Source organism: Elgaria multicarinata, chromosome 7, assembly GCF_023053635.1.
Source record: "Elgaria multicarinata webbii isolate HBS135686 ecotype San Diego chromosome 7, rElgMul1.1.pri, whole genome shotgun sequence".
NCBI classification, from domain to species: Eukaryota; Metazoa; Chordata; class Lepidosauria; order Squamata; family Anguidae; genus Elgaria; species Elgaria multicarinata.
Genome location: NC_086177.1, coordinates 21,217,795 through 21,232,607, shown reverse-complemented (window position 1 = coordinate 21,232,607; position 14,813 = coordinate 21,217,795). Strand labels below are relative to the sequence as shown.

The 14,813-nt window shown below is 43.5% G+C and overlaps 1 protein-coding gene across 1 annotated transcript in view; it reads left to right on the top strand.

Annotated features, from left to right (window-relative positions):
• The window catches only part of CDH10 (cadherin 10), a 152,599-nt gene that overhangs the window by 98,119 nt on the left and 39,667 nt on the right, over positions 1-14,813 (top strand). The window contains exon 4 of the mRNA XM_063130256.1: positions 14,321-14,440. Within this exon, the coding sequence (XP_062986326.1) occupies positions 14,321-14,440 (120 nt within the window). The remainder of the gene's footprint in view (positions 1-14,320; positions 14,441-14,813) is intronic.

Here is a 14,813-nt window from a genome sequence, read left to right as displayed (position 1 = left end):
GCTCCATCAAAAGACAACTGCCCTCTTATGTAGAAAACTAGCTCATCATGGAGATTTCCTGAGCCTAGCGTCTTTATCGACAAGCTGTTGTTTTTCTGTTTGCAATGATATATTTTGGCACCCGAACATTCAAACTCCAAAATACACACTGTAAAGGAACAGAACTGTCTTCTATTTTTGCACTAAGGTTTTTTGTGTGTGTTTGTAAATATAGTATGGGGGTAAATTCTCTCTCTGTGTGTGTGGGTCAGTTTCAGCCAAAAGGTCAACAGATTAGAAGAATGAGGCTGTCTGCAGAGGAAGCTAAAGGTTCAATTCAAGTTTAGATGTAGTGGGGGAAAGGGTTGGCAGAAGGTTCAACAGAAGGTCAGGAAATGGACATTTAGGTTGCAAAACTAAACAAAGAAACTACCATCCTGATTGGTCAGAGTTGGGGAGGGAAAATGACTAATTTTAAGGTATAAAAGCATCAGGCAGAATCAGAAAAAGAAAAAGACAGAGAGAAGATGAGAGAGAAAGATAAGAGAAGCTCAAAGTCCTAGATGAAAGAGTCAGACCTGCTAGAATTAGAGTACTGATTGAAAAAGGGCTGGAGTTAGGACAGTAAGACATTGCATGGTTAAGAGATCTAGATAAATTGACAGTCTAGTTAGGTTAGTTGGATTGCCCTATTGCTTGTATGGTGTTTATCCATTCAGATTTTAAAAACTTTTTCTTATTGACATTTTCTACAGTAATTATTTAAACTTTGTTGTTTGAAACTTTGTGGTCTTTTTTTCTTTTTGGGTTATCCAGCCTATTAGCCAACCACCACACTACCTAAAGTAGATACTTGAGATCCAGCGAATGTTAAGGCTGGGTTGAGGAAGGCTGCTGAAAAAGGAGAGATTTCCACCTGGGCAGTATCTACTCTACTGCTTTAAAGCACTTTATAACAGTTTTGACAACTGTTGGGGCCCAGGACACACTGCATATACAGTTATCAAAACTGTTATAAAGTGCTTTTAAGCAGTAGTGTAGATCTGGCCCTGGTGGCAGCGGAAAAAGCCACACAGAGGGAAGGACAAAAAGATTGGGGCACACTATTTTGACAGTTTTCCTTTTCATTCAGGGAAAAGGGTGCTAATGGTCCATCACACATGCACACACACAGAATCCTTATATCCTGAAGTCCAAGAAAAGTTTGATTATACTTGTTGTATAAACTGGCATAATCTCATTCAGATATGGTGGGCCTTGCTAAACCTACCTGATAATCCAGCCGGGAGTCGGGGTGACAGCGCGCTACAGCTAGCACGCACCGTCGCCCTTATCCACACATAAGACATGACGGGGCAAGGGGAAGCCCCATCGCGTCCGCCATTTTTGTTCTGACTTAAAGGGCCATGTGCGCAGGAGCGCACCAACGGATAAGGTGAGTGTTTTTAAAAATAAATATAGAGTCCCTGATTCAGCCCCCACAATGCCTGATGCCCCCCTGCCCACTCGCTCGCCCGTCCTCCCCCCTCCCCGATGCCCTGTCCCCCATCCTTCTTTTCCCCCTCCCCCCCTCCCCGATGACAAAGCCCGTCCTTCTTCCCCCCTCTCCTGCCGGGTCCAGCCTTTCCCCCGGCCCCGATCTCCCCTGGCCCCTATCTCCCCCCCCGCCCGATGGGCACAGCGCTCCTATGAGCACTGTGCCCGGTCTGTGGCTTCTCCCGGCTACTCGTGACTAAGCGAGCAGCCAGGAAAAGCCACGGACCCTGCTAGACCTTCCGCAGCCCCGGCCTCAGGTCGGGGCTGCAGAAAAGCCGGGCCATAAGTGAATCCGCTTATCCCGGCTTAAGGGAGGCGTTAGTCCGGCCAGACCCCGGAATCCCCTGTGCGTCATCTGGATGCACAGGAGGGAGACCGGGCCTCACACTGCGCTAACGCCTTGTCTAGCAACGGCCTGTGTCCCCACTGAACAGGACATAATTGCAGACACAGGAATCACACGAAGAAATTTTCTAGTTAAAGACACAGTTGCCCTGAAAAACCACAGTAGCTTTTTATTCACACTGGACAGGCTGGCACTGCTACTTTTTAAAAAAATATATATATGCCCCAAATCAGGTTTGGAAAAAAGGATTGAACTGAGGTTGGCAATTCAGGATTAAACAGTTAGTGTGAAAACAACCATGATTAAAACCTGGCAAGAATCCATCACAAGAGAATGATTTCTAACAGATTAATCCACATAATAAAATACTGCTTTATGATCACAGTGTCACACAGTTGAGCATTGCTTGAAATCTGGCTTAATAGATATGTCTAATAGATTTGTTTATGTCAGGCACCAACCCAGAAGAAGTTGGGAAACAAATACATTAGGCTGCAGTTTTATATACTCTTACCAGAGAGTCAATCTCATTGAACTCAATGGGGCTTACGTCTGAGTAGGCATGCATCAGACTGCATAGTAAATTGTTGGGTTGTTTGCAATGGAAGAAGATAACCCACCACCCTTCCTCCATCTGACCAGAAGGAATATTCATTCCCCATTTGCAAATGTCGCAACTAATTACATCATGAGCATAAAAGCATGAGCTGTTCACTGAGTGTTTCCGAACAGAAAATGTTATTAGCTGTCTAGTGTAAAAGCAAGCTGTGCAGTTTGAGCCATTTGGCCATATCAGAAAAAAAAGAGGGTTTTCTTAGGGACAATAGACCACAATCGCTAAGGCACCAAATTTAACTGTACATGCACACACACCGCCCAGAGAGCTTCAACTATTGGGAGTTATATAAATGCAATAAATAAATAAATAAATAAAGAAATAAAGAAATAAATAAATAAGCTGCAGGTGCACAGCTACACAGCTGTGTCATAGAGCAAATAGGGAGACCAATCATGCAATATGATTCCCATCCACACTGGAAATACACTTTCCTATCCATTTTGCAATAAAAATGGGAATGCACATCCCCACTGGGTTTCTTAAGTTGCAATCCTATACCCACTTCCCCTAGGAATAGGCCCTATTGAACGCAATGGTATTTATTTCTGAGTTGATATGTATCTGCAATCCTATGTATGTATAGTGTATATGCAGTCATCTGCTCACTTACTTTGAAGTAAGTGCAGTTGAACTCCTGGAATGCTGAACTAAGCCAAATGCATAGGAGTGAGCTGTGTATCATCTTCAAGGTTTCTTACAAATGAGTAAGTGCACATAAAAAGAATTATAGGAACTCAAAATTCACATAAAATCACTAAAATACTGTTGATAACTTCTCATTATACCACAAATAACATTTCTAGATGAAAGCATATACCAATAAATGTGAAAATGGATAGAAAAATGCCTCTCCCTCATATCACTCCTACCTGCCCTAGACCCAACTAAATAAGAACAATTTGGAAGGGGTGGGGAGACACCCTTTGGTTGGGATGCAACCCAACTAAAATCAGGACATAGAAGAACACACTGAGAAATAAGCCATTAAGAAGTGCCATGCTGGGTCAGACTGATGGTCCATCTAGTTCAGCACTCTGTTCACACAGTGGCCAACCACCTGTCAATCAGAGACCAATAAAGCAGGACATGGTGCAACAGCACCATCCCACCCATGTTCCCCAGCAACTGGTGCACACGGGCTTACTGCCTTGGATACTGGAGGCAGCACACAATCATCAGAGCTAGTAGCCATTGATAGCCTTCTCCTCCAGAAATGTATCCAGCCCCCCTTTAAAGCCATCCAAATTGGTGGCCATTGCTACATCTTGTGGTAGTGAGTTCCATAATTTAACTATGCGCTATGTGAAGAAGTACTTCCTTTTATTTGTCCTGAATCTCCCACCAATCAACTTCATGGTATGTCCCCTGATGAGTTAGAAAGCTGAAATACATTGTGATATAATGTGGTAGGCCACAACTCCCATCCTCCCCAGCCAGTGTGACCAATAGATGGGGGTGATGAGACTTGCAGTCCAACACCTATGGAGGGCACCCGGGGAAGGCTTCAGTTCAAGACGTCCTAAAAAGTCCCAAAATGGGGCAGGTTTATATATAAAACTCTTCAGCTATTGGATGGTATAGAAATGAAATGAGATAACTAAATAAAACTCAGGAAGTATTTTTGGCCTTTTACATTGTACGTAGTGGTTCTTAGTGTTTCAGCATTGGTTTTTAGGTATTATTGCCTTTATTTGTATTGTTTTAGCCATCTTCGTGACATTTGCGGAAAGGCAGTATCTAAATATTATAATGAAAATACAACAAAATATGACTTATACAAGAGGGCTGCCTTCCGTAAGGGAGCATGTAGAGCCAGATGTAGGCAGGGCCAGTGCCAGGCTTTTTTGCACCCTAGGCAAGGTGAGCTGCTTTCACACACACCCTACCGTATCCTCCCCACCCCAGATAGGCGAGACAGGTTACCTGTCCCTCTCATGAAGTCCTTCTGTCCGTTCGCCCCCCCCCCCCGTGTCCCGGCTTGTCTTTGGCTGGGAGCCCCCAGCCGAAACCAAGCCAGGAAGCTGGGGGAGGGCAGTCAGATGGCTCCACATTCTGTCTTTTGGCGTGCGCCAAAAGGAAGGAACGTGGAGCTGTTCCTTCCCCTCCCCCAGCGTCCTGGCTTGGGTTTGACTGGGAGTCCCCAGCTGAAGCCAAGCTGGGAAGCTGGGGGAGGGCGGTTAGACGGCTCCATGTTCTGACGTCTGGCGTGCGCCGGATGTCAGAATGTGGAGCCGCCCGTCCCCGCCCCCCAGTGTCCCGGGTTGGCTTCGGCTGCTGGGCGGGCGCCCAGCTGAAGCCAAGCCAGGGATGCTGGGGAGCAGGGCAGAAGTCTGGGAGGGCGACTTCCGGGGACGCTTACCTTGGCGCTCTAGGCAGCCGCCTAACTGGCTTCCATGGAAGCGCCGGCCCTGGATGTAGGACTGAACACTGGGCTCCAGAAAGTTCTCTGGCCTCTTTGCACAATTGCTCAGCAATTGCTCGGCAGCAGGCAGGAGCACGAATCTGCGGAGGCAGAATACAGGCTGCACTCCCTAATGAGCAATTAGCTAAACCCAGGGATCTGCTTGGCATGATGAGGTGCTTTCCCTGAATAGCTTGCCCCGTGGAGCAGCCCCGTTTGGTTCAGGGCTTAAAATGCCAAAGTGACTGATAAAGGCAAAATCATGTGTCACACACCTGGCCTCCTAACGCCTGAGGCGTCTGTGAGGCTAGAAGCGAGTCGGGGAAGACACACAAGACTCCTTTCGTTTGTGAGCAAGGAAAAGAAACACAGATTTATGTGAAATTTTAGGTGGTGATATTATCTTTATAAGTATCCTGTATAGCCTGACGCAATTGCTTCGAAACACCATCATACTACAATTGCATTATTAACAAGTTTCTGCAGCACCATCTCTCTCTCTCTCTCTCCCTCTCTCTCTCCCTCTCTCATCACTCAATGAGTAGTATGTATGTCCTAAATATTAATCCACTGTCTATGAAACAAACGGTGATTATCCTGGGAGTCTCAGGGATGGATTAAAAGATCTAGAGGCTCTGCTCTAAGCCCTCCCCGCCACATCCACAAAAGCACCCATCTCTCTCCCATCAGCAACTTGGAATGGTGTGTGTGTGTGTGTGTGTGTGTGTGTGTGATTTTTCTTCCTTAGTTGCAACATGGAGTTTCCTGTTCTTTCTCGCTCATTGGGCGAGCTAGTTTTCTTCACCACTGCTCTTCTGTAGGGTTGCCGGGGCCAAGGAAAGTCTTTCTAGCTGTGAAACTTTCCCCTCCTGATTTGTATCCTTCATTGTTCTTTCACTGTGCCCCCTCCATTCATCTCTTCTAACCTACTTCTTCCTCGCCTTTAATTTCTTTCATCCACCTTTTGTCTCCCTTGGATCTTCGGGGTTTTGCAGCTCATCCTATGAATTACGCCAGCTATGATTTTCTCCGCATTGCTGATTGCTGTCATCCTTCCGAGTCGGTCCCTCGGCCCTCTAATCTCTTCCGCCCTCCTACCTCGGAGATACGAGTGCAAACTTCACACAGGTGTGACCTCCCTCTGGGTTCACAGGCGCTCTGCAGCAGTTACCCTGCTATCATTCTGAGCCGATGTTCCTTTTGTCTTTCTCTTCAGAAGTCCGACCATCTATTTATAGCGGCTACTGCTTTCCTTGCTCCCCAGGTGTCTCGCTCACTCCGTTATTAGTATATGTCCTCTATTCCGGCTGCCAGATCCACAATAATTCTTCTTAATAGGGCACCTGAGCTTCTTTGTCTTTCCTTCATTTGTCCTGGTGGTCTTTGAATATTAGTCCTGCATCCCACAACTCCATACATTTTACCGATTCTTATATGAACCGAGCAGCAACTCTGAATCATGGGTATTAGTGGCTCACATGAAGGTTTTATCGAATAATGTGCAGATTTTCCAACCAGAAAACCCCACCCCCACCCCAATTTTAGACTATGTTATGGGAGGAAGGAATCAGCAATTGGGAAAACAGATTTCAGAGGTGGCACAATGTAGGGCTACCATATGGAAAGGAGGACAGGGCTCCTGTATCTTTAACAGTTGTATAGAAAAGGGAATTTCAGCAGGTGTCATTCGTATGCATGCAGCACCTGGTGAAATTCCCTCTTCATCACAACAGTTAAAGCTGCAAGAGCCCTGCCCTCTTTTGTATCTGGTTACCCTGCCTAATGGCAGGAGCAGTATGTGCCACTGTTAGTATAATATGTTGCATTTAAAAATGGCAGGGCCAATTACATACAAATATTCAGGACATCTTACCTGATCTTTGATAACCTCTTCTTTGCAAACTAAAAGCAATGCCTTTTCCCAACTACTAATGTTCCTTCCCTTCACATCCTTTAGCCTTTTAAAAAAATAAAATAATTCCTTGTTTTCTCAACTTCATCTGATCTACATGGATGCTTCATTTAAATTAAATTTTAAAAAAGCTACTTGTGGTAGGAGTCTTTGGGGCGAGGGCATAAGTTAGATTTGCCACATGTAAATGTCATCCTCCAAAGTCACATTGGAAAGGATCACATCATTGTTTCACACTTACATGGATCCTGAATTCAAATGTTCAGGATGGCATGGGAGAAGTTGTCAGGAGCTGGTTCCTTTATAGCTGTGGTGATGCATGAAGCACCCTATAGTTAAAGTCCAGGGAGGCACAGGAACTCAGGGTACAACCCAACATTAAACAAGGGGAAAGTACAGGAAGTAGCATTATGCTGCCAGTGTTTGTACAACCAGTAGCTCAGGGGTGCACAACCTCAGCCCTGAAGGCCAAATTTGGCCTTCCTACTGTCCCAATCTAACCCTCCGGGCATTCCCAACTTATTTATTTATTTCCAATATTTCTATACTGCTTAATATATTAAAATCCCTAAACGGCTTACATTAAAATGCAACATAAACTTAATCAATAATTGAAAGAGATAAGAACATTGGGGGGGGGGGAATCCCCAATAAACATCACATCATCACAATAATAAACCAGGATGGTAACAAAGTCTTGTGTGTCAGGGAAAGCCTGAGTACATAGGTGTGTTTTCAAAAGGCGGTTAAAACTTGCTGCCCTTGGTGCTTCCTGGATCACATGTGGGACAGTGTTCTAAAAGATGGGGGCACTGCTGAAAAGGACCTCTTAGGTACTTCTACAATGTGACATCCCATTGGCTGCCGAATGTCCTGTAAGGGCTCCTCAGGCGTTGACTGGGAATATATATGGGGAAACTGTCAGCTAGATATCCTGGTCCTCAGTTGTTTAGGGCTGTGCAGTGGAGTTCTTTTAACACAGAATATATATATATATATATATATAGAGAGAGAGAGAGAGAGAGAGAGAGAGAGAGTCTAGGTGCTCCACTGAGCACCCCAACTACTGCATTCTGCATTACAGTGGGATGTGTGTGTATGTATGTGTGTGTTCTCTTAATTACACGTCCCACACCAGGCTCGGAGGGAACTCGCCCCTTCTCCGCTGCCATCTTCCCCTGCTCACTGGGCTGTACGAGCCTCTTCTGCCGAAATCACACACTTCCCCCTTCTTGAGTCACTGGCACTTGCCATTGACACAACGGGGGAAGTGCGCATTTTTGGGAGCCTCCATAAATTGCGCATTTCCCCCTCTTCACCAATGGTGGCCTTAAAGGCCCCAAGGACACAAGGGTGAAGGCAAGAATGCTCCAATGGCCACCACTGAAGCAAGAAGGCAGAAGTGCACACTTTTGGGCTGTGGGCTGATGGCTGTCGAGCACCTGCCGGGGTCTCATGAGTGCTCAGGAAGCATCTACACTTGCAAGAGGAGCACCTGACAGGACCCAGTCGGGTGTTTGTGACAACCCTATCCAAGGACTATTTCTTTCTTTCACCATGCAGTAGCTCAATGGCATTCACTATCTCAACAGAATTGTGTGTGGGAATGAGATCTTTGAAGTGGAAATCCCAGGACCTGAACCTGGGGTCCTGTGTTGCAAAGCAGGCACTCTGACTCTGAATTGTGAGCCCTCCTCTACAGCTTAGGAGCTTACTTAAAAACCTGATTCCCTTCAGATGAGGGAATGTTATACTTCATCCCTGGCCTTAGCTAGACCTAAGGATTATCCCAGGCAAATGGAGGGGTCATCCCTGCCTGCTCCCGGTGTGTCATTTAGATGCACAGGGATGATCCCAGGACAATCCTGGGATATAGACCTAGGCCATAGCTAGGTTTATCCCTGGATCGTCCAGGGGTCAAACCTGTTCATCTAGGTGACACACAGGGGATCCAGTGCTCAGGCAGGGGAGAACCCTGGATGATCCCAGGATAAACCTTAGGTCTAGCTGTGGCCCTAGTCTAGCCATGGCCACAGACAAAATTGGCCTAAGCCACTTTGCTTCCTGAGATGAAGGACATGATGGCACCTTCCCTTTCCTTCCATGCATAAAAGTCGAACAGATGACAGTTGAATCGTCCTACAATGCCAGCAATGGGACAGCACCCTCTGCTCTTCACTACAGCAGAGCAGGCTAACTTAGTGGGCACAAGAGAGGTTATACAGCATACAGCTCTGTCCTCTAACACCTTGCTGTTGCTTCTTGATCCCTAGCATTTGCCTCCTGAGGCAACCACCTCACTCTGCCTAATGGTAGGGCCGACCCTGGTGACCGAATTCACCACTTCTCAAATACGAGGAAGGACGTTAAGAGATAGCTGCCTGATGAGCCAGAGTAATATTTCAGCTTGTTCCTAAACTGAAAACAAAACAGAACCCCAAGCCAAAATAGAAATGGAAAATGGTGCTGCACAATTTGTTTGGGGAACGCTTCTGATATTCTCCCATGCGTTGCAAAAGGACTCAAGGCTCTTCAAAAGATTTGATCTACAAAGTACGGCACATGGGTGTACCATTGAAAAGGATTAAAAATTGGCTGGCGGGCAAGAAATGAAATGATTTTCTAAAAAGGTAACAGTATAATATGCAGCAATATAACAAGCTGGGTAGAACTGCAAAGGCGAGTCAAGACTCACTTTAATTTTACCTCAGAAGACTTTGAAGGCTTTGCAGTTTCTAAATCGTCTAAATGTAGACATGAAACAGAAGGGAAGGCCCTTAATGTATTCAAATTGATCGGAACGGATTAGTCTTCCAGCTGATTAAAGGCTCATACATTTCAGCGTGGCAAAATGGAAGTCAAGAAAGCTACAGGGTAGAATTCACTATGCCTTTAAAACTAGCTAAGTTATTCATTACAAACTTATCACACAGACTGAATCCCGACTCTCGTTTTAATGATCAGTCATTTTATCTGTGAAGGATTAAACTGTGCCAGCCTTGAACCTGTAGCAAGTGTGTGACATGTCAGGGTTGGATGGCGAGGGACATTCCAGGGCTCTTTTGCTAAAGTGCAAAGTTTGGGTGTTGAATATATTGGGCTGGCACAGGATGTTATGATGTCCACTAGTTCGGATAACTCAAAAATGCCGGTGGGAAAACTGCACCCTTCCAGACGTTGTTGCTCCAACTCCCATTATCCTTGATCATAGGCCATGCTGGTTGGGGTTGATGGGAGTTGGAGTAAAACAACATCTGGATGACTACAGGTTCCCCATTTTACAAGGATAAGGAAATTCATGGAGGATGGGCTTATAAGGGCAGTATCCAACTGTGGGCTTCCATTAGCGCAAACGTGTTGCGTTAGTGGAAACTAGGTTCTGAGATATGCGCAAGAGGAGACTCCAGCTAAAGTTATGGTTGTGCAAGCAGTTGTGCATTACTCTCATGCAACTGGTTGTGCAACAGGGTCACACAATAGGATGCACCATGGGCTGCACCACAGATTGCACAACCCCACTGTGCAAGCAGTTGCGCAACTTTTTACACAACTGCTTGTGAAAGCATCGTGGGCCACCGCTTGTGAAATGGAAAGATTCATCAGAGCTCTGCTAGGGCTGTTTGAGTTTGAAGAATGGGCCTATTGTATAGAACCACCATTGGATAGAATCAGAGAGAAGCTGGACGTACAGGGGCAATGTGCCTCTAAATACCAGATGCTGGCCACAGACAAAAGGGAATGCTTTAGGGTGGATTCCTGCACTGAGCAGGGGGTTGGACTCGATGGCCTTATAGGATCCTTCCAACTCTACTATTCTATGATTCTATGATTCGATGAACAGCTGCCACCACCACGCCCTGCTGATGATCTAACCTCAGGCCTCTGGCTTTCCGTAGACCTATCAATTTCTTTGTATGGGGCCATCAATGTGCAAATTATATTACATTCTATATAAGAGGACAGTGATTCAAGTAAAAATCCATACAATTGACATGGTAGTTTGAGGAGAAACAATTTCATGAAATGGCTCCCTCCTGCAACTGCTATGTAGACTCATCAGCATGTTTACATGGGAGTAAGTCTCATCGAACTCAATGGCCCCATTCAGACAACACGCTAAACCATGCTGCTTAACCACAAAATGGTTAATGGAATGTATTGCATTCCATTAACTATTTTGTGGTTAAGCGGTATGGTTTAGCGTGTTGTCTGAATGGGGCCAATGAGGCTTATTTCTGATTAGACATGCAGAAGACTTCACCGTTAATCTCTGATCTCACCTCACACACCCCTAAATACAGCAGGGGACTGTTTCTAAACTTTGGAGTCTCATTTCAAATAAAACATGTATGGGGTTTTTATTTATTTTGCCATTTCTCTCAAAAGCCAAGAACCCATTTCAGTGGGAGCGAAATGGCCTTCTTATTTATTTCTCCATTTCACTGAAAAATCAGTGAATTGAAACAACCAATTTCACCGGGAGTGAAATGGCTTTGAAATGATCATTGTAATTTCGATCCAGCCCTACTTTCACATGTTAGGTATAAACCTATAAACCTAATGCGTGAATCAGACAGTCATGGGTTTGGAATATATGTCTTACCTTATAGATATGCTCAACAGAGAGCCGGAACATGGTGCAGCTCGCTGTCAAGTGTAAAATGATTTGTAGAGCTAGATTTGCTGCCACGTAATTGTGCAGAAAGACTGCGACACATGCAGTGTTCAAATTCTGCTGGGAAAAATAAATAAATGCATGTCAACGCTGGTATTGTAACTTTACATTTGTGGCTATTAATTCAATCTGCTCCATAGAATTTCTACAGTACAAGATAAAATTGCAGTAGATTGTAAGAGGCAAGACGTATTAGGCAATATTCAGAGTCAAGCTTAAAATCTCATTTGCATTAAACTCAAAGGGCTAGTTTAGCTAAGGCGGTGGAAACGTTTAAATATTGTCTTCCAATTTATCTTTCTTATTAGCCTCCAAAGAGGATTCTGAAGGGACTCCTTAGATTTTCTTTTCAAGAAAAATGGTTTCACACTATATAAACTACAAGAAATGGGGAGAGCCTCAAAATGGGGCTGAATTGGAACTTGAAATGCTAATTATTACTGAAGAAACAGGAGGGGTGTAATGCGCTTCAATTAAATTCTTTCCCATGGGCAACTATTGTTTAGGGTCAAGCTTAGACATGTTTGATCCTCCATAGTTTTTTTTCTTTCACAAATAACTGGTGTTGTGGTGGGGGCAAGCTGGATCAGGACAATGCCGTGTTTGTTGCCCCTGTGATCCAAATTAGACCTCCGCCCCACCCTGCTATTCCCCTTTTTGTGAATAGTAGATTCATGGAAGCAAAGAATGGGGGCAAAGGGTTCAAACCCACCTCTCTTCAGGCAATGGCCCCGGTCAGGCTCCTCCACACCACGTCTTGTTTGGTCCTTATTTCTCACTAAGGTTATAAACCTGTATACCACTTCACATTGTAGTTGGGAGTAGAGATGTAACATTTCTGGAAATTTTAAAGCCATGGAAAAAACTGGGTTTTTTTCTGTGTGTGTTTTCTGGGCGGGGGGGGGGACACGGAAATGTCTGGAAAAAGTGAAACAAATCCAATATTAATACCTTTTACAGATCGAAAGTCACTGTTACTTTAGGAACATAAAATGTACAAGTAGGTTTGGCATTAGAATGTAAGCCTATGCGGCAGGGTCTTGCTATTTATTGTTTTACTCTGTACAGCACCATGTACACTGATGGTGCTATATAAATAAATAAATAATAATAATAATAATAATAATAATAATAATAATAATAAAAAAAAATATTACATTTGGTATATTAAAAGTACAGTGCATTCAAACAATTATTACAAATTGAATTTCCTTTTTTAATTATTATTTTTTTTAAAAATGTAACAAATGGAGCTACAAGCTCCTGAACTGTAGGAAACACCTGAACTGTAAGGAACCTCTTTGGTTTTGCCAGTTTATGAGGAACAGGCAAAAACAAAAAACCCAACAAAAACTATATATATATATATATATATATATATATATATATATATTCAGAAGAAACCATCAACATTAGTAAAAAAGACAATTATTTATGTCTGTGCTAGTCCTCCACAGTATCAAGCAGACATAAAGCACCCATTCTCATAAAAAGAACTGAGAGGGGGGGAAAAAAAGGGGGGGGAAACCAAGATTCAATAAATATGCATGAAATTTAATCAGACTCATTTTCTGAGCTGTAGCTATCAGTTTCCATCTCTGCTTTAGTGCCAGTGCCCCCTAGAGGCAGAAATCCATATTGCTCTTGCATGTGAGAGTTGTAGTCTCAGTTTGTAACCTAGGACTTGCTTGTCCTTTGTCCACAGAAATTGTAATAATCTGATACTGTACATAGATTTTTAGAAATCATTTGTAGAAATACATGAATACCTTGTCTTAAATATTTCATCATGCTAAAATAAAATATTCCATAAACCATTTCTACTTCATTTTTTTTTCAATTTTTCAAAACAAACAAACCCCAATTTCCCCCCATTTTTTTCTGGGTTTTTTTGAGGCCTTCACATCTCTAGGTAGGAGCTCAGAAGACTGAACTCTTCTATATTAAAACAAAAAAAAAAACTCCCTCTGCATAGAAATCTAGTATATCAGGGAGTTTTAGCCTAGCCTTATCCCTAACATGCTAGATTTCTATGTATAGGATATTAGGGTGTTTTTGTCTGGGTGCCTTCATGAAAACAAACAACAGAACTCTTTGTTCTGTAAGATTCAGCCTAACACAGAAATCAAGAATAACAAGCAACTCCTTGTTCTGTGCACAATTTGCATGACTTCCATACCTTTGTTTTCTTTTTTCATTCACACCACAATATGACTTAAAAAAAAAAGAAAGAAGATTTTTGGCCAGTATAAAGCAAAATGCTAGTGTTCATACTGTGGCTTGGTTTAGACCTTTGTTAGCCTTCAGGTTGTAACTGCAGTAATGCTGGTAGGCTCATGATCCATCAGGTATCATTTGGAGGTGCTAATGATGATATGAATCAGGCCCGATCTACACCAAGCAGGATATAACACTTTAAAAACGTTATGAAAACTGTATATGTAATGTGTCCTGGGCCTGAACAGTTGTCATAACCATTATAAAATGTTATAAGCAGTAGTGTATATCCTGCCTTGGTGTCTCCATCCACGGCCTATATATGCATTCCTTGTAATTTGTGCAATTGGCGTGAGCCTATTTTGAGATGTTGGTGTTCTTGCTGGGCTGATGACAATACAACTATCAAGAGATCCCTTGGTCCTTTGCCCCAAAAGATAATATTTAAATATTTGGGTTTCTATGAGCAGAGGATGGAAGGAAGGAAAGAAAGAATGAGGTAGGAAGGTTAGGAAAGGGGAGAAAGAAAGAAGAAAAGAGAATTATTGAAGGGTTTAATGATTTTTTTTAATGCAATGTGTACTGCTTTTGACTTCTGACATGATGCAGAACTAAGTTCTCTGTGAATACTCTAGGTACATCTGTTGTGCAAGTCACTGCCAGTGATGCGGATGACCCCTCTTATGGAAACAGTGCCAGAATCATCTACAGCATTCTCCAAGGCCAACCTTATTTCTCTGTGGAGCCAGAAACAGGTCAGGAAACCGAGTTGCTGTTTTTCTTTATTTCAAGAAGGACTTGCGCCTTGTTACAAAGACACAACTTAACGAAGCTGGGTAGCCACAACTGTTCTTCAACTGCATGCCATATTCTGATAAGATACAAACCTGATGCAAAAATGAAGTTGAAATAGCATAACCGGAGTAAAACCTGGATGTGTTTGTACTTGGAAAACAGAAAACAAATGGTGTGGTGGGGGACGTAACATGTGACATAAGAGCTATTCAGTACATTTTGCAAATTGAAGTGGTAGATTTCAGCACAGCACCACTTCAAACCTCTAGGGATGTTTCCAGATGGAGGCCTCCTAGCTCTGACACTCAAAAGATCTAGTGCAGCACTCCGTAT